Raw genomic sequence first — 23,826 nt, forward strand, 5'->3', positions numbered from 1 at the left:
AAGAGGTTGACCAGCAGCACCTGCTTGAGTCTGTATTTCATCCTGACCTGGGTCACCCGCCCAGAAACTTCTCAACCTCCTAGGAAGCACCTTTCCTTAATTTCACAAGCGTAGCACTTAGCTGAACTTTCTGTGATAGTGGCACTAAATTCTTAATCATATTTATTAAACCACCTCGATGCGATTTGCCCTTCTGGCCTTCATTATTCTTTTAATTTTCTATTAAAGTCCGATTTGTTAACTATAATCGTAGAAATGGCTCCGAGGAGACGGAAACCCTGCAAGAGCTGCACACTGCTGAAACGAAAGGCCACTGCCTCAAACACTCAGTTCTCCTTGTTATCTGCTGCCATAAAACTAAAAATAGCTCCTTGCTTTTACTGAATTCAGCCAGAAGACATGCCACCTTTGAGCTCTATTTACACATTAAGAGGCTAGATGTTTCAGTTTATTTTTCTAATTGTTGCAGGGTGAGATACACAATTATAATTTTCATTTAAAAGATATTTTCAAATTTAGAAAGTGTTGGGCTGGTGGGGGGTTTCCACTCCCAAACCTTATTACTTTAATTGTTCTGACTCCATTAATAAACTTCCTATCTCAACTCCTGCTGTCCTAACTGGCAACAATAGACCCTCCTATTCAATAGAAAAAAAAAAAAAAAACCAAAACAACAACTTTGCAAATTGCTTTAGGAAACAATTTTAGAACTATAAGGAAGCTACAACTAGTTTACATGGTCTATTTTATTATCTAAGACATCTGATACATCATAATCTGCTTTGTAACTGCTGGAAAAAAAGATGAAAACAAGAGATCGCGTCTCATTAATGTATTAACTAGTGAGTTATATTTCTATTTACATTAAGGAGAAAAGGTGAGACAGATCAGAAACTTGAACATAAAGCTTAGCCTCTCTATTACATCACCACTTTTTGATAAGATTATATATACAATGTAAGTATAAAGTCTAGGTTGTTAAAGACAAATTCTGAATGTTCGTGTATCACTACAAATTGGTCACCTACATTTGTGGATGACTGCATTCCTTAATACGCTAGCGCATCCACCTGCACGACTGCATGCTCGCTCAGGTCCATTCACACTCATGGAATCCTCCGTGTCCTCAACACTCAAAACATTAAGTAGATCAGTTAAGCGTGTTGCAAAGGGGCATTCGGAGCCATTTCCTAAATACCTGGTTGCTGTTCTGAAAGCAAAGAGAGGTAATTCTCAAAATGCGGTCCCCTGAGCAGTAGATCTGTGGGCATCAACAGGGAATTTGTTAGGAAAGCAAATCAGGCCCCACCCAAGACCTAGGGATTCAAAAAGTCTAGGGATGGAATTCAGCAATGTGCCTGCTACCCAGGCAGTTCTGATGCATGCTGAAGTTCAAGGACTACCAGCATAAACTATTAGTTCCTTTAAAGTGGTGCTCTTCAATTCCCTGTTGCCAGCAAATATGAAGTTAAAAGGATAATGCTAAGCGATATATGACAGGGGTTAATTTCTGTCCTCTGCCGTGGGGATTTGCTTTGCTGGAAACTAAGTCCTTAGAGCTAACAGGTTTTACAATGAATTTCAATCAGCGACATGCATATAATTTGGGGTCAGATGCAGTTTCTAATTCTTCAAATTCAATATTTAAAAAATGAAAAAGGATATAGACAGTGCTTTTCTGAGACAAAAGAATAATTAAATTGCTTATGAAAATATACACGTTTTGGATACGTGGGGTTACATTCCAGATTCCATGGCCCTGTTCAGGAAGGTTTACCACAGTGAAATGAGTCAAGAGATTCAATTCTTTCTGAGACACAGCAATGAAAATAATACTACCATTGTATCTAATTAGTTTGCTTTGCGGACAGCAGAATAAGAGAATTTAGCTCAGCAAACGAATGCCCCTATGTCCCCTAAATGTCTTAATGATGGCTAACTTCTAGCATTTGAAGTACTCTCAGGAAGTTAGCAGGGTTATGGATAATTACGGATTCTACCATTCGGGATGATTGTACCAATGCGATACTGTGAAGGAGTAATGCCTCTTCTGCTTACACAGCATGGTCATAATTCTTCTAAATCAATTACTACAAGTTCTCCAGAGCTTCATAACCAATATCTTACGACTTCCTGAAATGAAATTAAATTTTGGATTATCTGATTTTCTTTTTCATGTACTTATACAAATTAGATTGCAGATCAAGGAAATGCAACGGAGTCCTTTTCATAGACTGAAGCAATAAGTTTTTATGAAAAAATGAATCCAGGGTATATATTTATTTGCAATTGCTCTGCATTGAATTATACTGAGTTAAATAAGCTATTAAAATAATGTAAACCAAAGTATATCTGTTTTACTTTTGAGGTATTTGAGCTATTCTAGAATGATAAAATGATCATTCACCAATGATGAAAATCAGAATGCGGCATCCTGACTACCATTTTGCCATTAGTGTGTCATAAAGGGACCAATAATGCAGTAGGGTAATTGTGGTGCACATAATTTAAAGAATTCAGAAAGAAGACTCATGCCCTCTAGCACAAGTCAGTCCATCCCATGGGTTGGCTACTTTATCTGGTTTAGTTTTGTGTGTCCCAAAACAATATGCACGTGAAAAGTCACGTGAGATACTTTATTAAAAAAAAAAAAAAACAGACTCTGGGCCTCATTTTTAAGGTTATGTTTGCTTCCTGGCTCGTGTGACTTATTATATTTTTTATATTCTTTACAGAAATCAGAGTTGTTATGCCAAAACATGCTCTTCATTTTTATGCGAATAAGTGTGTGGGAAAGTCACGCTATAGGGAGAAGTTTAGTGGTTTTTCTTCTTTCTTTCTAAATAGGGCGCTAGATTAAAAAAAAAGAAGGAAGAAAAAAATGTGCCACGTGGTCTGCAGAACATTGTGCATGCAGGTGGTAACAGCGCCTGGTTAGGATGCTTGTGGAACCACTGACAGCTAACAGCTTCACCCCTAGACCGTCAGAGTGTTAGGCTAACTTGGAGTCCAGAAAGAGTATGTTGTTTGTTTTTTCCCACCCCCCAAAAAAGGTTTTCAACATTATTTTTGTTTCCAGAAGGAAAAGAGGCCGATCCTAGGAGGAGAGAAGAGCTGCCCCAACAGCGGGCGGGTCAAGCACAGAGAGCTACAGCGTCATGCAACCGGGCCTGCAAGTGCTCGGCACTTGGCAGACAGGGGAGGCCTGCCATGCTGTGAAGGGCCAGCTACTAAACACGGGGCATCAACTATTGTGAGCAAGTACACAGGCAATGAGTCATTTGCTAATTAGACTTCTGTAGCAAGAAGTGCACAACCTAGCACAGGTTATCACCTGGGGACAAAATCTAAGACACTCCTAAAAGGGGATGAGCTAGACAGGAAAGCTTCCCGCAACAGTACCAGTCAACGTTTTATAATGAGCTCCTCAGTGAGAGAAGAACAGGCATCAGGACATGCTGCGTTCCCTCTCAAGGCCACTGAGCCTGCCCGCATTAAGTGCCATATAAACGTCTCATATGAAAGGGTAAATGCTGTCATTCTCAATAAAATCCTTTCCCATCTCTATAAAAGCCCCAAGTTAAGGAACCCATGTAGATACTGCCATATATAGGAAACTGGATTGGAAGGCTCGGCCTATTATATTGAGATTCTGGTGCCCAGACAAGGTTGAGTGTAGCGACTAGCAACTCTAACATAAATCTGTGTGAATCATGGTTCTTTCTCTTTGGAGGCTCAACGCAACATCCAGACTTGAGCTCAGGTCTTGCTTCCTCCTGATATTTCACTGATCCCCATGCCAGTGCTGAGTGGGCCTGCCGAAAGCTTTTTCTGGTAACAGATGTTGAGGTGAAAGAAAATAATAAGCTAAAAGAAACTGTGTGTAGAAAGGAGACAGAACATCAAAAGATGATCAAGAGAGTGAGGGAAGGGATGTATAAGATCTAAGTGCAGGAAAAGAAAGGAGCTAGGGTCCATGCCACCCCCTAACAAATTACACTGTTAGAAACTGGCCGTTCATTTCGTTCATTGAATTGAGTTTCCCCTTTAAATTATGTATGAGGAATTTAGCAACTGACCTTGGGAGAGCCATGAGGATAGAAGGCACCAACACCAGTATTTCTTTCTTCGTTACTTTCTCCAGTTAAGAAGAGTTCTATGATTTAGCTATAGAGTTGTAGCTAAATTTATAATGTGAAACCCACACATTGCAAACTGGCAATTTTATGTGAGGTAAAGAATCCTTTCTTGTTTGCTCGACAAGCTGCCCCACAACATTTCTGGTTAGCGAGTAGCTTGGTCCACATGCTTCCTTTAAGGACAGGTCTGATTTGTCTCGTTAATATTCAACTCAGCACGATATCACTCACATTAGAGTCCAACCATGGAATAGTAAGGAAATAGGAGTAGCGTTAGGAGAAATTTCTGGAAATGCGGCATTTTAAATATAACTTTATCCTTCCACAATTTTTGGTCTTTAAAATTCAGTAAAAGGAGGCAGAATTTCCCACAAGAAATCAGTGATCTCTTCACGGCTCTTCAAACAGTAAGTGGACTTACAAAACATCACTAAAATTAAAAAGGGACTCTCCAACGATGATCCCCATTGTTTGTGCTCACCTACTTCAGCAAAAGAATTCAAAAAGGAGACTCATGCCCTCACACTGAGCAAAACCACTAATGCACCATAGGGAATGGAGCCTGGTTCTATACAAAATAAACTGATACTGCAGGAGAAGCATAGCTCATGAAAGTTCATTTTTGAAGTTTTGTACCTCACACACGTAATCCTAGTGCTTCTCATTTGTAGGATACTAAATAACAAGTTCCGTTTCAAAAGACTGATGCTCAAAGAGAGGGAAACGTACAAATGTCTCCTTGGGGCTCACAGCAACATCACACGTGAAGAAGCCCAGTCTTAGAAGCAGCATTTTCAGCCTTGTAAATTTAGAAATGAAAGGGATCTCTGCTTTGAAATCCAACCTCACTTCAAGTACATCTGTACGCTTACCACAATAAGAAACACTGTAAGTGAAATCTTGAACAGAAATAGTTCTACGTTCTAGCTGCCCTTGGGGTTGTTTTAGGGAGGGGCGAGGGTGGCACAATGCCAGCCCCATGACCTTCCCTCTGGGCACCAACTCCAGTCCCCACGTCCCTGGATGCTCATGGCGATTTGTGAAAGACTGTGGCAACAGCAGGTCGCAGGTGCACAGCTCATATTTCACTGTCTGTCTGATCCAAACAAGCAAATGAGAATAAATAAGAAGTGCAATGGTCTTTAGGTTTGGGGGAAACAGCCAGGTGAAGGATAAGATGCTTACTATCACAAACCTCATAAGAGAATCTTTCTCCTTCCTTCTTCTGCTCGGGCAATTGCAAGTCAAAGATGTCGGACAAAGACACGACACATTACAGACAAAGCATGCAACACAGTTTGACAGAGATTTTTAGATGTGAACAATAAACCACTGATACATCAAAAATTGCTAGCACCACAAAGCACATTTCAGAACAAAAACTTTGATATCAAGTTGGCATTGTGCAATATGGTGAAAAAAAAATCTGTAGTTTGTAGAACTTTACAGACCATTAGCATATATATTTGTGTATATATGACTATATATATACACACACTACAAAAGACTACTGACCCTCTCCCTCCTCCCATTCATACTTCTAAAGCATTTACTTCCAGTATTTTGTTGTAGTTAATGATCACCTTAGTTGTTAATGGTATTCTAGATTATTATCATTTCCTGTTTTTTAGTTAACCCATGTAAAAAAACTCGACTATGACACTTTCCATAGCAAAGAGATATGCTGCTAATGATCTCTAAGTAGCTATTTGGCAAATGCAGGCATAAAAATATACCCACCTCTTTCCCTCCCATGGATTCAAACATTTTTTCCAGCTGGACCCGTAGTTGCTGAATATTGTTCATCAATATACAAGGCTATAAATAAAGCAAACAACAATAAAAAAGGCGGTGTGTGAATCCTTCATACAAAAAATTACTAAATGAGTTTACCTTAAATGTGATAAGTATACATTATCACTGAAGTCCTACTATATTTAGCAAACAGAATAACTCTATTTTCATTATACTGTTTAAGAGTTAAGAATGGGAGGAAGAAATATTACCACTTTGGGGAATGCAATTTAATAATATACCCAGAAAATAAACCAGTGGGGACTTACTACTAATATTTCTTTTATTCTTAACATTGAGCCGAATTCTGTTTTTAAAGATTTACTTTAAGAAAAAGATAATAGTTTAACTTTTCCATTATATCACCATTTAAAAAACCAAAACAACATCTGAATTTTAAAAATCCAAGGAGGAAAAAGAAGGAAAAAAAAAAAAACATCTTTAATGATTCTCTTTGGCTGTAGATAAAGTCCGCACATTGGTATTCAAGGCCCTTAGTTATCTGGCTCCAAACTAGCTTTTCTCTCTGATCTCCATCTACCGCACTATGAGTAACTTCCCCCTTTAAGCAGCTTATTCCCCGCAAAGCACCTGTGCTTTCTAGACTCTGACTTCACTTGGCATGTGGCCTCTTCACTTGAACTTTGTTGCCTATTTGAATCATATCCATCATTCCAGGTTTGAGCTTTCTCTTTCCCAGACTATATCCTTTTGTCGCTCACTTGACATTTGTTTTATTTAACTTTACATTTACATTGCTTTTCACTGTCTCACCCACTGACCTTAAATGCACCATACATGCTGCTGTCTTCTGCTTTTTCTTACTCCCAGAGCACTGCACAGAGCCTTCCACAGAATATACGTTTAAAAATGTTTTTGACTCCGTGTTTCCAAGGAGGCAGAAATAGAACAATAACAATAGAACAGAAATACCAATAGAAAATAACAATATAAAGATGGAAAGCTCTGTGAAACGACTACATGTGGACTTAGAATAATAAGAATTAATTTATAATTGGAAAATATAATTGAGAATATAGAATAATTTAATATTTCTTGTATTCTGATCCAAAAAGCCAGTTGATTTGGGGAGGAAAGCAGTGAAAGAAAAGAAAATGGATATACCTTCCAAGTTTCTGGGAAGTGAGCCAATAATGAATTAGAGAAAGGACTTACAGGACATCAGAGAGGTGTTAGCACTCATCAATGGAAAGATTTTATTATTGCTTCAACCACTTACTGACCTTTGAAAAACTTTCTACTTGATTCTTAAAGTGACCACATCCTAACTTCGATTTATGAAAACAATTTTAAACTTTGATTCCGCTCCTTTGATTCCGGTCACATGAATATTTTATTTCTCTAACACTGATATCTGAGATTTATCTGCCATAGATTCTGTTCAGTAAGCTGAACCACAATATTCCACCAATGATTCTGATCCCCAGCTGTGACTGAGGGCCACTTGATCTGGGCTTATCCTTTCCGCAGCATGTGTGGTCAAAACTTTCAGGGATTCAGTATCTTGACTCAAAGGCAAAGTGAACCCCCATTAGGGAGTGGGGTCATTGGGATTTTCTTTCTTCCTTCCTTCCTTTCTTTTTTTTCTTTTCTTTTTTTCCTTTTTTTTTTTTTTTTTCCCCTTTGCAGAGGGGGATGATTTGGCTTGAATTTGACAATCTTACCAGGGAGAAAATGAAGGTTAAAGGAAGACCATGACTCTTAATGAGAAGCAGGAAGAGTACATGGGTAAAATGTTGTATCACTCTGTTCCCCATGGCTCTAGGTTACCTAGGTAGACTCTTCTATGATTATTAGATATCTAGTTTATCTTTTTTGGCACATATAAGAGTACTTTAGTACCAGCTGTATAAGCAAAAACCAACCTCCAAGCCTTTTTAATATGACCATTTCCAATGGAAAAGAACAACCAAGAAACAAAATGAACTACAGGCTCACTTGGCATGGATTGCTATTGACCCCGGGTAAGGCTATGTACAAAAAAAAAAACAAAAAACGGCAGTTATCCAGAGAGAGATAAAAATAAATATGAGACTCTTCTCTTTCATTAAGCTTTCTCTGGCTTTGAAATGTTGAAATATCATTTTATTGGATCAATTTATCAAATCACTACTGAGGACTGAATTACACAAATCTACCTTAAACCTAATCTGGAAACAGCTTTTATTTTAAGCACTTCTATAGTTATTGAAAACATAACAGAAAACACAGTAAAGAGAATATTATCCTAATTCGGAAGTATCATTTGTTGATGAGTTTAGTTAGATAAAATAACCTATGTTGAAGTTGTCATCTTTTTATTTGTACATAATTTGGCTTTTCCCCTAAAAAATGTCATAATGCATTTCATCTGATTTAAATCTGGAACAAAGTTAGGAACCTAAACTACAATGAATATGAAAGTTAGTTCTGTTGGGAGTAGGGCCATTTCTATATGACCAAAATGTGACTCTGAGTTGAAAAATATATTTTTTTAAATACTCAAAATCAAGTAATTCTGATTTATATATGTTGCTTTGCTATATTTTGGAGTATGGGAAAAGGATTTAAAAACTTGTGATCCATTGGCTCAGGGCGTGATCCCGGTGTTCCGGGATAGAGCCCCACATCAGGCTCCTCCGCTGGGCCTGCTTCTTCCTCTCCCATTCCCCCTGCTGTGTTCCCTCTCTCGCTGGCTGTCTCTCTGTCACATAAATAAAAATAAAATCTTTAAAAAAAATTAAAAAAAAAAACTTGTGATCCATTTTCAATGTAAAACATCACAGCTAGAAAATAAATTATTCTATCACAGACATTTTAACTGTCATCTTTAATTTTGACCCCTGAGAAAGCAAATGTTATGATCTTCTCTTACAGGATAGCTCTCTTAAAAGTTTCTAGATCAATTTGCAGATGTAATAGGTATGTGGCCATAAATATACTGAGAAAAAAAACTTTTAATGTTTTTGATACTGAAGAAATAGTTATATGTACATGCACAAATATCCAAAAGAATTTCTTCAATTTATCTCAGCTGAAAGCATAACTAAGCAGTTAATTGTTATTCTTTCATGGAAAAGCTGAAACGATGCTTGTCATTTGAATGAGAGTCTAAGACTCATTAAAATATCAGAACTAGGAAAGAAAAGCATTGAGGAAAAGTTCCTGTGCTATAATATTCGCAAGGGTGTTTTCTTTCGTAATAAATACTTGATTTGAAAAGCATAAAATACAAAGAAAAATACAAAGAATAATATAATAAACACTGACTTATGATTTCTTTCTCCAATGTTTTAAAAAATAAACTATAGAATGTTAACTCATAATACATTGAAAAGTTGGTGGGGGTCTTTTAAGGCTGATTTTCTTTTTTGAATGACAAGAGCTATCCTTGGTAATTCATAGCTACCTTTTAAAATTTTCAAGTTGGTTATCCTAATATAATCAGAATTTTTCCTGAAATTATCTGGCACCGTTTTGATTTTCAACATATTACTTTTCAAATGTATTATAAATTTAATTGTAAATATATGCTTTCAGTAATATTGAATGAATGAATATTCTATCTTGCCTATTACAGTATAATTAATGGCAGTTAGAAATCACTGCTGAGATATCTGGGAGTTTTAATACAATTTCTGGGCAGCGTATTAATTTAAGGGAAAGAAGCATCTTCTGGGACCCTCAAGAACTATTAAGACTGACTTATATTAATGAGCTGTCAGCAAGAGGTCAATGAGGTTTCAGCAAGAATCCCTTTTATACTTGCCTGCTAGTGGGAAGTAATTTTTTGAGGGGGGAAAACCTGATTTTCCTCTTTTAAAATCGAGTACTAACTTTTGTAATTTTTTTTCAGTGCTTTTAAAAAAAAATTCCTATAATGTTACCAATATATTTCTCCTAAAATGACGTTTGGTGAACAGAAAAGATTTCACCTTCCACTCCAGACTAACACTGATTATACTCCAAGTCACTTTAGTTTATCTTGCTTCTCTTTGTGCCTTTTACTAAGCTGCAATGCTGGTTTGAATTTTATAAAGATTTTTTTAATCATCCAAAAAATAAAAGGCTATGTTAATGATTTAGAGTAGAAACCAGCATTCTTATATTATCTTTCTCAATTTTTTTGAAAACCGAATGATAAATTTGGTACCGGTGTCCAAACTACACTATTGGTATTAACATAAACAAGTTTTTAATTCCTAGTTCTCAGCTTCAATGTTTTATGATTATGTGGGTTTTTAATTGTTTATGTGAGTCTTGTCCCTTATTGCCATGGAAAACCACAAGTTGGCTGGCATTGAGATGCTCTCAACCTTCCTCTGAATTCGGGACTGTAGCCAGATCAGGATTCCTAGAGAAGTATTCAAACAATTTCTTGAGATCCCTATTCCCTATTACCCTTGAAAGCAGAAAGAAAAAAAAGTCTCTTGCTTACTCATTCGTTTAAAAAAAAGGATCTCAACTGAGGAATACGTGAAAGCAGAGACAGTTTTACTTACCACATTTTCCTTATCACAGTATGAACTGAAGTCACTTGATACAATTGCAGCATACTGAAGCAGTACTTTATTGATGGTCTAGGGGGAAAACGTGAAATGTATCGTTAAATGTATCCAGTTATACACACACTAGCCAGCTTAATGCTAATCAGGCAAACTTTTCGCGTCTTTTTCAGCTAAGAGAAGGCCAGAGGCAGTGATTAAATCTATAACCTTGCCAAAAGAAGGATCTCAAACTATCGTGTTTAGATAACAATTTGTAATATTTCTGAATACATGTGAAAGATATTCCTCATGAATTCATTAATTCATTCTATTTTAACATGATCCTCTCCATCATAAAATTCTCTATTTCTAACTTTACTAAACACTCAGAAGATATATGATTTTGTGGCAAACTCCTCTATGCTTGCATATTTACTACCTAATGACCCTAATCTCTTTTCTCCCCCCTCTGAACAACCCACATTTTCTTTAACTCCTTCCTCTTGGTTTCTAGTTCCTACATCCCTCTCATCCCTACCACACATACATAAACCATGCCAAAATTCTCTGTGGTGGTCATTTTCTCAAATTCCTACAATACCTCGTACAATTGTAAGTGGTGTCAGCATTCCTGTACATGTACCTTAGTAATGAATATTTTCAGTAATTTTCTATAAGGAGCCTTCCTAATATCAAAGACCACCTCTGAAGATTTTTTGTTGTATCACACTCCCGCAATACATTTACCTTCAATTTACGAAATTAGTTATTGGTGCATTATTTTCTAAAAATATTGCCTAATTTTTGCCTTTGTTCTGTCCTCTTCATCCTAATTCTGCATTTTCCTTCTCCATTTAATAACTATTTCTAAGCTGAAGGATGCCCTCTGTTCCACTAATCATGCAAAATAAAGAAAAACAAACACATTTGTTAGTTAAATTTTATTTCAGTTACTTAAAAATATATTGATGACTTTGTGTCCTACTAGTTTTACTTACATAGCTTGAATTATCATAAGCCAAATGCAGATATGATTTTCTTGGAAGAGAGAAAGCAGCAGTAACTGTAGATAAAGATTATCTCTTTTCACAGAAAAGCAAAGACAAAAAAACCTTCTATTTCCTTTTTTGTATAACATATTTATCTGAATTTTCTTTGTGGCTCAGATCAATTCAGGAGACACTCTAAACATCTCTCCTTTAGCTCAAGCTCTTAATCAACAAACCTGAATTCACCAAATGTAACTATGAACTTGTTTTATAGACATTTAAGATCACAGTGAAAACCTGAAAGTAGGGATAAAATTCAGAAAGAAAACTGATATTTTGTGGAAGTACAAAGTATTGTGGTAATATGCATCAGTTTAATAGAAAGTTGGCCTTGGAAAACATAAAACCTTATCAAGTAGAAGACCAATAAATCTAGGAAAACAGATGGCTGATCAGACTGAAGTATCGTCCCAACACACTGTTCAAATTCGGCTTCAGATATAATGCTGAAAATTACTTTGGGACTTCCCTAAAAAGTACTAATTCACTCGTACATATGAGCACTACCCTCAACTTACAGGTTCTAATGACAGTGTAAACTCTTAGGAATCATTTCACTATGTGGTAAAAACAAAAATGAAGAAAAGTCTGACTTGAGGAGCTTGTCGTCACTCAGAGAGTCTAACTAGCTCCAGGTAAAGTTTGGAGAAGGGAATCCAGACATTCATTTCTGATTATTCTCAAGGTATCCCCCATGGCCCAACACTTGACTCTACAAGAAAACCCTAGTCTGCTGAATTCCCACTTGGGGACAACTAACTGATCCTAGGATCTCACATCCACTAACCTACAAATGCCCACGGTTAGCAAGTCAGGATGAGTTGTGGGTAAGGCAAAGAGCTCAGCCTTGGGCTATGGATTAAGGCCTTGTGCCCGTAAGAGTTGTGGGTACACTCAAAGATACAGACGTAGTAAAGAGAAGGGCCATATGCACCCCAATGTTCATAGCTGCATTGTCCACAATAGCCAAATCATGGAAGGAGCCGAGATGCCCTTCAACAGATGACTGGATTAAGAAGCTGTGGTCCATATATACAATGGAATATTACTCAGCTATCAGAAAGAACGAATTCTCAACATTTGCTGCAACATGGACGGCACTGGAGGAGATAATGCTAAGTGAAATAAGTCAAGCAGAGAAAGACAATTATCATATGATTTCTCTCACCTATGGAACATAAGAACTAGGAGGATCGGTAGGGGAAGAAAGGGATAAAGAAAAGGGGGGTAATCAGAAGGGGGAATGAAACATGAGAGACTATGGACTATGAGAAACAAACTGAAGACTTCAGAGGGGAGAGGGTGGGGGAAGGGATAGACTGGTGATGGGTAGTAAGGAGGGCACGTATTGCATGGTGCACTGGGTGTTATACGCAACTAATGAAGCATCAAACTTTACATCGGAATCTGGGGATGTACTGTATGGTGATTAACATAATATAATAAAATAAAATTAAAAAAAAAAGAGTTGTGGGTACACTGGCTATGAGAACATCCATTTCTTTACTAATGTAAAAGGATGCCTGAATGAAAGCACACGTGTACATTGTAGGGGCAAATTCGATTTCACTCTAGTTTGTTTAACAAAGTAAAGCCATATCAGACATTATTTAATACCAGTAAGCAGTTACTTGAGACATACCGACCTAAGACACATCTCCTGCTGCCTCATAAGCATCACCTAGGAACTAGAGGAAGTTCAAGTTCCCTGGTCCTATCCCGGGGCTACTGACTCAGCAATTCTGGTGTGTGTTAAGAAGCCTCCAAGTGCTTCTCATGAAGCTAAAGTCTGAAAACCACAGTCCTAACGAATGCATGGCAGGGTGGAGGTTAACTCTTCAGAGAAGACCTGCCGATGGAAGGGCTACCTAGCAAAGCCTAGAAGATAGAACCTTTTTCAGAGTATGTGGACCTAGCTAATGATTCCTCTCTGTGCGACTCAGGGGCTTCAGAAATGGGGCAGGACAGGGAGAGTGGCGAGAGCCTAACAGAAGCTGTGTGCATCATGTTCTGTAATAAACTATAGTTTATATGAAGAGTGAGTCATGAAATATGGATGATTCTTTATGGATACAGCAAAGGAACTGCCATTCAAAGCACCTAATAGGATTATGGTGGTGAACCCAGGGATTTTCTGCATTTAAAAGATCAAGCAGGATGACTATCTCCCATCCTCTATCTGCTCCCGTTAGACTACGGCTCCTAGTGCTAGAGTGGGATAGCTATCAGTTCCTTAGTCACTATGGTCTCCTGGGCTAATGCCGCACTGTTAGAAGTGGGCTAAATACCTTGTCAACACCACCAGTAGGTCCCTCTAGGGTATGACTCTTGCAATCAGTAAGATAAGAACCCTGGTTTAAAATCCATCTTTGCAGACCCCAGTCTATTCATGGGACACTTCATATTAGAGCAACACATGGAAGATAAGAAGTGCAGTATCTGTTAAGTGACCTTAGAAACTCACTTCAGTGCATTCCAGCACCGCATTTAAGATGCACAGCATGAGATAGAATCCCCTGCCCCCACCTGCCTAGGTTTGGTCCAGAGGGTAAAAATAAATGTTGAGATTCTGCTCTCCGACTTAGCAATTGATTTGTGGTGACACCAGACTGTGAAAGTAGTATGGCTTAGTGGTTAAGAGCATTTCACCCATACCATTTCTAGTTGGGTGCCTTGAGTTATTTAAACTTTCTAAGCTTATTTCATCATTTGAATAATTAGGAAAAATAATAGTACCTATGCCATGGGGTTGTAGTGAAGAATAAGTGAGAAAGTATATGTAAACTGATGAGCACATAGCAATGTTCAATTATCATCATTACTTTTGAAAATTAGGATTATATTCCCAAAGAACAGTAAATAGGTGTGTCTCATTCACCATTGTATCTCCAGTCCCTGGCCACTCAATAAAAAAACAGCCAGATTTGTAGCCAGTACTCCATTAATATTTGTTGGTTTGTTTTTAATAATGAAGATATAGTTACTTCATATCGCTCTTTTTTCATTAAACTACGCATACTTGTCAAGAGCGGCAGTAAAGTCATAGAAATATCCACTACCTACGTGCACTCTTCACCTCTCATCACAGCTATGAAATGTGAAGCATTTGTTTGGTATATTGATTCTTACATATGCTTTAGTAAGAACAAATCATCCCTTCAAATCCCACTTTACAATGCCAAATCTTCCGAAATGTCATTAATTATGTCTTTTCTCTGAGAGATGGTTTAAATCAATGTGAGTCCCAGGAAGAGAATATGATTTCAATATTCTGATACAAGGATCCCAATTCCAAGAAGGATACAGTTTTCAAGACCAATGGTCACATCTGATGAAACAAAGCCAATTCTAACAGTCTCAAGTTGCTGTGAAATAGCTAATTACATTAACCACAAAGTCCTATTTTCATTTTTATGATTTTTTAAAATCATTCTAACAAAATAGAATTTATCTTTCAGTGAAAATTACCAATTTCTGCTTTCCCAAAAAATGAGGGTTTTTTTCTTACATTATTTCCTTGTGATAATAATTGGTAGTATTGAATTTACATGGATTAAGAATATTTTAGGTATTAAAAACATTTTTTTTATTGTGCCAATAAAAGCTCACATTTCCTCAGTGACACATGGAGCCTAGTTCTTTTCTCCTCCCTTCAAAGAAGGCGTTTTCCTGTGTGGATTCGAACATAACCCTCTTTGTAACCTCACACTTCTTTATACTTTCCTCCAGCCTACTTGGTTGTACCTCCAGCGTCTGAACGTGGCTGGGTGCGGCTTCACAGATGCAGAAAAATCAAAAGTACCAAGGAGGGAAGGGTGGCCTGGAACCCAGCACCATAAGCCCCAGCGCCCCTTTCCTTCTGCTCTCTCTGTGCTTCCACACCTCCACCTTCCATAACCTGCTCCCTGATACTCCGAGGGTGAATTCTAGTTACCTTTGTAATATCGTGCACCATTATAACAGTATGTTACTAAATATATCAACTCTGAGATTATTCAATTCTCCATATGACCCCGCTTCCATGGGTCCCACAGAGTTCCAAGAATAGCATGTGACATATTTTTTTCAACAGTGTCCCTAATGACCCCATTTCATTCATTCTTCTCTTGGCAGTCATCCAAAATGCAGCCGCTTGTCAAGAAAAGACTTAGAGTTTTGTTTTGTTTTGTTTTGTTTTTGAATAATTCTCCTGCAGAGCTTCCTTGCAGGTTTCACGACATTGGGAAGTTGAAATCAGCTGCTATCAAGAAAGTCCCCTCTGGAGATGATCAAAATAAATGATTTTAGCTATTATCTTTAAAAGCAAGGGGGAGGTTACTTTTGTCTTCCTAATTAACATATAAAGACTAGACTTCAAATGTTAACAATACTTGATGGTTACTTGATGTTAAACAAATAATGTAACATGGTTTAGGCTGACAGCTTATGTACCTAAAAGCCTTCATTGGCTCCTCATTTTCTTTTTTAGCCTTTTGATTTTTATTTTTTTTCATTATGGCTCCAAATTTTCTACTAAAGATGTTTAGCCACTTTGCCTGTTCTTCAAGACTCCTTACAAGGAGGACCTAACTGTCCAACCATAATTCCATCAGCTCTCTACTAATCCTATGCTCTCTCTTTTTGGAATCTCTCAGACTGGAACCTGAGTCACAGAATGGTGGAGGGTGACAAAGACTCTCTCCTTGACAAAACTCTGGCCAGGCTACTCTCAGCCCTCTTCTCAACCAGGCCTCAACCTTGGCCTATCAAGACTTGAACAAAACCGAGGCGCCTGGCTGGCTCAGTCGGTTCAGCCTCTGCCTTCAGCTCAGGTCATGATCCCTGGGTCCTCGGCTGGAGCCCCACATCAGGCTCCCTGCTCAGCGGGGTCTGCTTCTCCCTCTCCCTCTCTCACGCTTGTGTTCTCTCTCTCGCAAATAAATAAATCTTAAAATTTTTTAAAAAAAATTTAAAAAGACTTGAACAAAACAGTAACAGCTTCTAACAGTTCAGGGCTTCCTTCCTGGAATGATCCCAGATCTCCCTGAAGTGCCTACCTGAGGAAACTAACCAGCATCTTTATAAGAAAAGCCAATTTGGGCATGCGTAGAAACACCAGGGGAGCGTGTACACAGAGGAAGAACCATATGAAAACCCAGTAAGAAAGCTGCTATCCCTAAGCCAAGGAGAGAAGCCTGAGGAAAACCAAATCTGCTGAAACCTGGATCTCAGACCTCTAGCCTCCAGAACTCTGAAAATATATTTTTCTGCTTTTTAAGCCACCATTCTATGATATTTAATTATGGCAGTCCTAGAAAATTAATACACCTTAAATATTATACAACTTAAGGGAGTTTTGGCATTTCCTTATTTTTTAACATGTCAAAGGTATATATTTATATTTAAATATTTATATATATGTCGTGGGTCTTTCAACTTCTGAGATGCCCTGACTATAGCATTAGACTTTGTCATAGGTTTGGTGCTCCCATTATAAGCTATTTTGAGGTCAGAGTTAATGCTTATTCATGGCTACATCTCTCAAAGGGACTAGTAAAGTGTGCAAGCAAGGTAATGAGTAAGCACTTGCTGGATGAACAGCGGAGACCCCTGCCATCATTCAAACCATGGGGCCAGACTCATCTGTAGGGTGGTCAGACATAGGACCATGTTTGTGTTTGCCATGTCACTACCCTGCTTACAAATCTCCACACGTTCCGTGTTAGCTGGGAATTTTGGAAGTTTAAACTTCATAATCTGGGTAGCAGGGCTTCGCAACATCTAGACCCCTCTTCACTTTCCCACTGCTTCTTCCAGCATAGTTGTTTTTTATTGTTGTCTGTTTTTTGCCAAAGAGTTGCTTCTCCTTGCTCTTCCCACGTCAAGCTCGGTTTTACCTCTCCTTGTGTTCCTGCTATCCCTGTGGCTTAGACTACTTTTCTAACTCTGCTTTTCTTGTGAAATTTTTGTCTATTTCAGCTCTCGTTAGTTTTCCTTGTGTTCAACTAAACTGTAGATCCCTCCACACTTGAGTCCAAATCGTGTCCCTCATCATTCCCTTTTCTAACTAGTTCATGTCATATGGCCTTGATTATTACAGGGAACTTTTTTATGATAATGGAGGGCAGGGGCTACATCTTTTATTTCTTCTATTTCCCTTGGAACTTTTGGTTAAGTAGTAAGTACTTGGCAAGACTTAGACTCTTAGAGGAGGAAGAAATCTTAAGAGTATGTAATCTGGTTGATCACAATCAGTCTGTCAACTAAGAAAACTACATTTTATAAAAATGAAATGAACTGGGGGCACCAGGATGGCTCATTTGGTTGAGTGTCTTCCTTCGGCTCAGGTCATGATCCCAGGGTCCTGGAATCGAGTCCTGCATGGGGCTCCTTGATCAGCGGGGAGCCTGCTTCTCCCCCTGCCTGCTGCTCTCCCTGCTTGTGCTTGTGCTCTCTCTGACAAATAAATAATAAATAAAATCTTTTTAAAAAATGAACTGTTCAGACTCATACCGTAGTTATTGGCTGATTTGAAATCAGAACTCCATTTTCATGACTCCAAGTCTAATATACTTTTCATTGTAGTACACTGTGTGTGAAGAATACTTGCAATTTAAATATGAAAGGCCAAGGCTTACTTTCAGCTAAAAGGCACTATACCTGAAATAAATAATTTTGCCACTCATTGCAGTCTCTTCAGTTACAAATGACTAAGTCACTAATGTGAATAGCAAATAGATTTTTAAAAAGATTTTATTTATTTATTTGACAGAGAGAGAGAGCAAGAGAGGGAACATAAGCAGGGGGAGCGGGAGAGGGAGAAGCAGGCTCCCACTGAGCCGGGAGCCCGATGTGGGGCTCGATCCCAGCACCCTGAGATCATGACTTGGGCCGAAGGCAGATGCTTAACAGCTGAGCCACCCTGGCACCCTGATCGATTTTTAAAGAATGATAAATCCATTTTAAGAAGCAAGAAGTGCAGAAAGAAAGTCAGATGACAAACCTGGAAACCAAACCTATTGGTACTAGAATTAGAAATGAAATTGGGGTGCTGGTGTCAGAGAAGACTACAAACAACGACATCTGTCAGGTTCTGTGCAAGAAAATAATAACATGCCGCAATCCCAGAAAAGAAAGGATTCATTCCCTTTCACCTACCTTTGCAAATCTTCTCATTAAATGAGATAATGCTTCAGGATTAGGGCATTCCAGTTTCTTAATAATCTCAAAGCTCTGATTAAGCTGAGCGAAGACATCAACCACAGAACAAGAGAAGAGGGCATGATCAGATGTCTGCGGGAACTGAGGGGAGAGAAGGCAAAATATCCCAATAAGCACATTAGGGGGAGTGTGGGGAGAGGAGAGTCAATTCACATAAATAACTCGATCTCCTATATCATATACCTTCATTTCACGTGCCTTCTCTTCCTATGTAATAAAATGCTTACCCGTTTCAAAATCATTCATGTCCTTTTCTCGAAAATGTATTAGAATTCTTATCATGGGGCAGGCTGCTATTAATTGGTTTCTCCATTGCTACATTGAGGGACTGGTTCTTTTTATTTCTTACTCTCCATAGATGTGAGGATGGGTTAGAAAGATATTGTGGCTCAACACTTTTAAGTTGTTCCAGAGGGATCTGGAGGATGTCTGCTCTTAATCTTGAAATCCTGGAAAGGTTTCAGGACAAGGAAGTTTTGTATAACCCTGCTGAACTTGTAGACTCTGACCGATTGAAGAGGTAAAGGAATCTTGGAGCAAAGCCGGGACTGTTTTCTGTTTTTTGTGTTTAATTTAAACAATTCCCCAGGGTTCCTATCAGCCCTTTAAAGTTGTGTTTTACATTTTTTTTGGTCATTAGAGGATTAAAATAAACATTAATAACAATGAGCCTAACAATTCCCATTATCTTAAAAGTGAATAGTGTGAATGAATCTTGACACAATAAGCAGTCTTAAAGTCATTTAAACTCACTCCATCTTTTTTGTCTCTTCCTAGCGCTCCATGAAGGAACTCCATTGATACATCTTCATTTTCATCCAGCCACTGCATGACAAAAGGCTCAAACCACCTAAAAAAATTAATAATGTGACATACTATAAAAGATACCATTTGCACATAATTAACAGTGAATGCTGATCTTTTCTCATATGACACTAATTCAGGACCAAAAATTTCTTTTCATTCCCTTTTTTGCAGTGCTGCTTCCTCAGAGACTTTTAGCTTTATGTCATCAAACACACACCTGCTTATTTACTTTCAATGCCTATCACTTTCTCGGCTCCTCCCATGCTACTTTAGTTCCCCCAATACCCCCACTACAATTTCCTTCACCATTCAAAATCCTATAAACTGTAGATGGTGTGTGCTGCCCCCTATCATGCCATTGTCTCACTTGTTAGTACTTTGCTGATGGCTTCCTTCTGTCTATACCGACTTGTCTCCTGTACCTGATCCTGGATGCTCGCCTCTGGCTTGTCGTGATCTACAATCCATCTGCAGCTGGGTTCTGTGATTGGTCTAAATTTCAAAGTTCTTTTTTCCATGTGGAGGTACAATTGTATAGCACCATTTACTTAGAAGATCAGCCTTTCCCCCACTGTCTTGAATTGGCGTCTGTGGTATAAATCAGGGAACAGCAATATATGGGTTTGTCTCCAGACTAATTTGTCCTATTGGTCTCTTTGTCATGCATTAACACCACACTCTTTTAAAAAGTCTTGATAACTGATAATGCAACCCTCCAGGGTTTTGTTTTGTTTTTGCTTTTGTTTTCCTCCTCTTCAAGTCTGCCTTAACTATTCTTAACCCTTTGCATTTCTATACACATTTTTCAAGTGAAATTTGTCAGGGTGCACAAAAATACCTGCTGGAATTTTATGGGATTGCATTAAACCTCTAAGTCAATGGGGGAAGAATTACTATCTTTACAGTACTGCATCTTTTTAGGAACACTGTCTGTTGTATTTTAGTTCATCTTAAATTTCTCTTAGTAACATTTTACAGTGGCCTGAGGAGAGGGCTTGCACATCTTTCATCACCACTTGTTTCTCATGGTTTTAATGTTATTTAAATGGTAAGGTTTATATGTAATTTTCTAATTGCTTGTGGCTTGTGGCTTAAATATAGAAATTTAATTAACTTTTATATAGAGTTATTATATTCACTTTGCAGCCCTACCCAGGGCTGGATCTCACGACCCTGAGATCATGATCTGAGCCAAAATCAAGAGTCAGAACTTAAAAAGGGGCCCAGGAGCCCCTTTTTAAATTCTACTAGTTATCCTATATTTTCTTTTGGATTTCCTAGATGTACGATTATGTCACAGACAAATATTGACAGCATCAACATATGCTTTTATAATCATTATACTTTCTACCCCTTTCTCATTGAATTGCATAGGACTTTTAGTACAATGTTAAAAAAAAAAAAAGGTGATGTTATCAGCTATCAGTCTCATTCTTGATTTCAGGAGGAAGCCTTCAAAATTTTATCCATAAGCATAATGTTTAGAGAGGAGATCAAGCTGGCAGAGTAGAAAGACCCTGAGCTACTATCCTCCTACTGACACACCAAAATCTACAATTATGGATGGAACTATCTCACGGAATGAGGTGAAGACTAATAGAACAGATCTTATACAACTAAAGATATAAAGAAAAGCCTCATGGAGACAGTTAAGACAGGTGGAGAGGTGGTCTCATCAGGACCAGTACCCCCCCAGTGCAATGACCCATAAGTGTAGAGGCCTTCCCTGAGGAATAAGGGCTCTGAGACCCACACCGGGCTCCAAAGCCCAGAGAACTTGCACCAGGAAGAAGAGCACCTATAACATCTGTCTTTGGAAACCAGCAGTGCTTATATCCAGGAAAGCCAGAGAGCAGCATAAAATGTAATCTCCACTCTTAAAGGGCATGCACTCAATCTCACTCACTGTGAGTCCCAGCACAGAGGCAGCAGTCTGAAAAGCACCTGCGTTACCTGTGAAGGAGATCCATTGACTAATTTTATGGCATGTGCCAAAAGGGCAGCAATCTGTTGGAACGTCCTCTGGGGAGAGAAGCCTGGCAGACACCATTTTCTTTTCACTTCCCTTCTGTTTAGTTGGCCAAGCCCTGGTGGGCACCATTTCTGACACTGCATTCACTGTGCTAGCACCAACTGCCCCAACCTAGCACTCCTGTGCAGACTCTCTCACCCAATCCCCCTGCCCTGGCCTGGCCCTCCTCCCAAGTAGCTTCCATGCTGACACACATGGCAGGAGACCTTGGCCAGGAGTGGGCCCCCTTCCAACCCCTTGCCCCACCACACATGGTGGTCGGCACTGGGGCTCCAGCAAGCAATGCTGCTTAGGGTTGGGGGCATGCCTGTGTGACAGAGCCCCAGTGACAGTTGCAATCAGACCTCACAGTCAGTCAGACCTCACAGTCAGACACACCAGAAGCCTGACCCACCTTGGGCCATGCAGCTAGTCATGCCAGGACCAACCCTGCACACAAACAACCCTGAAGGAGGCAGAGCCTGTCCCTCAGCCACCCAGGTCAGGGTCAAGCCCCACTCACCAGAATGCCCATAGCAGTTGTAATGGGGCCTAGCAGACAGCTGTGCCAGGGGACAGCCCTCACACAAGCAATTGGGCACCAAAAAACCCAACAACAACAACCTCTGACCACCACAGGAATACAGCCCACACAGAGGACACCCCTGGGGCACCTGGCAGGTGACATGGGGAGCTTATGATACTGGGCCCCATAGCACACCTTCTGCATAAAGCTTCCTTTAAAACCAGGAGAATTTGCTGATCTACTTAATACATAGAAAGAAACACAAAGAGGCATAATGAGGAGACAGAACAATATGTCAAAAAATATGACAGAAAGAACAAGACAAAACTGCCCCAAAAAGAACTAAATTAAATGAAAATAAGTGATTCACCAGATAAACAGTTCAAAATAACGGTCATAAAGATGCCTACTGAACTCAGGAGAAGGATGGATGAATACTTTGAGAACTTCAACAAGAAGAGAAAATATTAAGAAGATGCAATCAGTACTGAAGATTACAATAACTGAAATGAAACTGTACCACAGAAAATCAACGGAACATTAGATGATGCCGAAGAACGGATCAGCAATCTGGAAGACAGGGTAGTGGAAATCATCCAAACGGAACAGCACAAAGAAAAAGGAACTAAAAAATGAGGATAGGTGGGGTGCCTGGGTGGCTCAGTTGGTTAAGCATCTGATTCTTTGTTTCAGCTCAGATCATGATCTCAGGGTTGTGAGATCGAGCCCCACATCAGGGTCTGTGCTCAGTTTGGAGTCTGCTTGAGGTTCTCGCTCTCCCTCTCCCTTTGTCTCTCCCCCTGCTCATAGTCTCTCTCTTTATCTAAAATCAATCAATCTATCTATCTTTAAAAACAAATAAAAAAATAAAGATAATAAAATAAATATAAGTAAAATAAAAATAAATTAAAAAAAATAGGTTTAAGGGCCCTTTAGGACCTCAAGCTTACTGACGTTCATATTATAATGGTCCCAGAAGGAGAAAAGATAGAAAAAGGGACAGAAAACCTAGCTGAAGAAATAATGGCTAAAAATATCCCTAACCTAGTGAAGGAAACAGATATCCAAGTCCAGGAATCACACAGGATCTCCAAAAAGGTGAATCTAAAGAGGCCCACACCAAGACACATTATAATCAAGTGTCCACGGTTAAAGAGAGATTCTTCAAGCAGCAAGAGAAAACAATTATTTATGTACAAGTAATTCCCAATGAGACTATAAGCTGATTTTTCAGCAGAAAATTTACAGGCCAGAAATAGTGGTACAATATAGTCAAAGTGCTAAAAGGAAAAACAATTACAACCAAGAATACTCTACCTGGCAAGATTATCACGCAGAAATGAAGGAAGCATAAGGAGTTTCCCAGACAAGCAAAAGTGAAAGGAATTCATTAATGACAACCTGGCCTTACAAGAAGTGCTAGAGGAACTTCTTTAAACATAAAAGAAAAGGCCATAACTAAACAACAAAAAAATAATAAAAGAAAAAAAATCTCAGTGGTAGAGGTAAATACAGAGTGAAGGTAGTGTTTCAATCATCCACACAGGTAGTATGAAGGTTAAAAGACAAGAGTAAAATCATCTAGACCTACAATAATTAGTCAAAGGATACACAAAATAATGACATGTAAAACATGACATCAAAAACAAAAAAAATAGGGGAAGAGTAAAAATGTAGTGCTTTTAGAACACGCTGGAACCTAAGCAACTATCAACTTAAAATAGACTGCTATATATGCACAATACAGATATTACATATGCACTTTGTGGTAACCACAGGCCAAACACCTATAACAGATACACAAAAATTAAAG

General features: G+C 38.6%; 1 protein-coding gene across 1 annotated transcript in view; it reads right to left on the bottom strand.

Moving 5' to 3' along the window:
* The window catches only part of UNC13C (unc-13 homolog C), a 586,721-nt gene that overhangs the window by 84,341 nt on the left and 478,554 nt on the right, over positions 1-23,826 (bottom strand). The window contains exons 22-25 of the mRNA XM_034661708.1: positions 19,423-19,519; positions 18,607-18,750; positions 10,436-10,513; positions 5,880-5,957 (exon numbers count right to left, since the gene is read on the bottom strand). Of these exons, the coding sequence (XP_034517599.1) occupies positions 5,880-5,957; positions 10,436-10,513; positions 18,607-18,750; positions 19,423-19,519 (397 nt within the window). The remainder of the gene's footprint in view (positions 1-5,879; positions 5,958-10,435; positions 10,514-18,606; positions 18,751-19,422; positions 19,520-23,826) is intronic.

This window comes from Ailuropoda melanoleuca, chromosome 5, assembly GCF_002007445.2.
Source record: "Ailuropoda melanoleuca isolate Jingjing chromosome 5, ASM200744v2, whole genome shotgun sequence".
NCBI classification, from domain to species: Eukaryota; Metazoa; Chordata; class Mammalia; order Carnivora; family Ursidae; genus Ailuropoda; species Ailuropoda melanoleuca.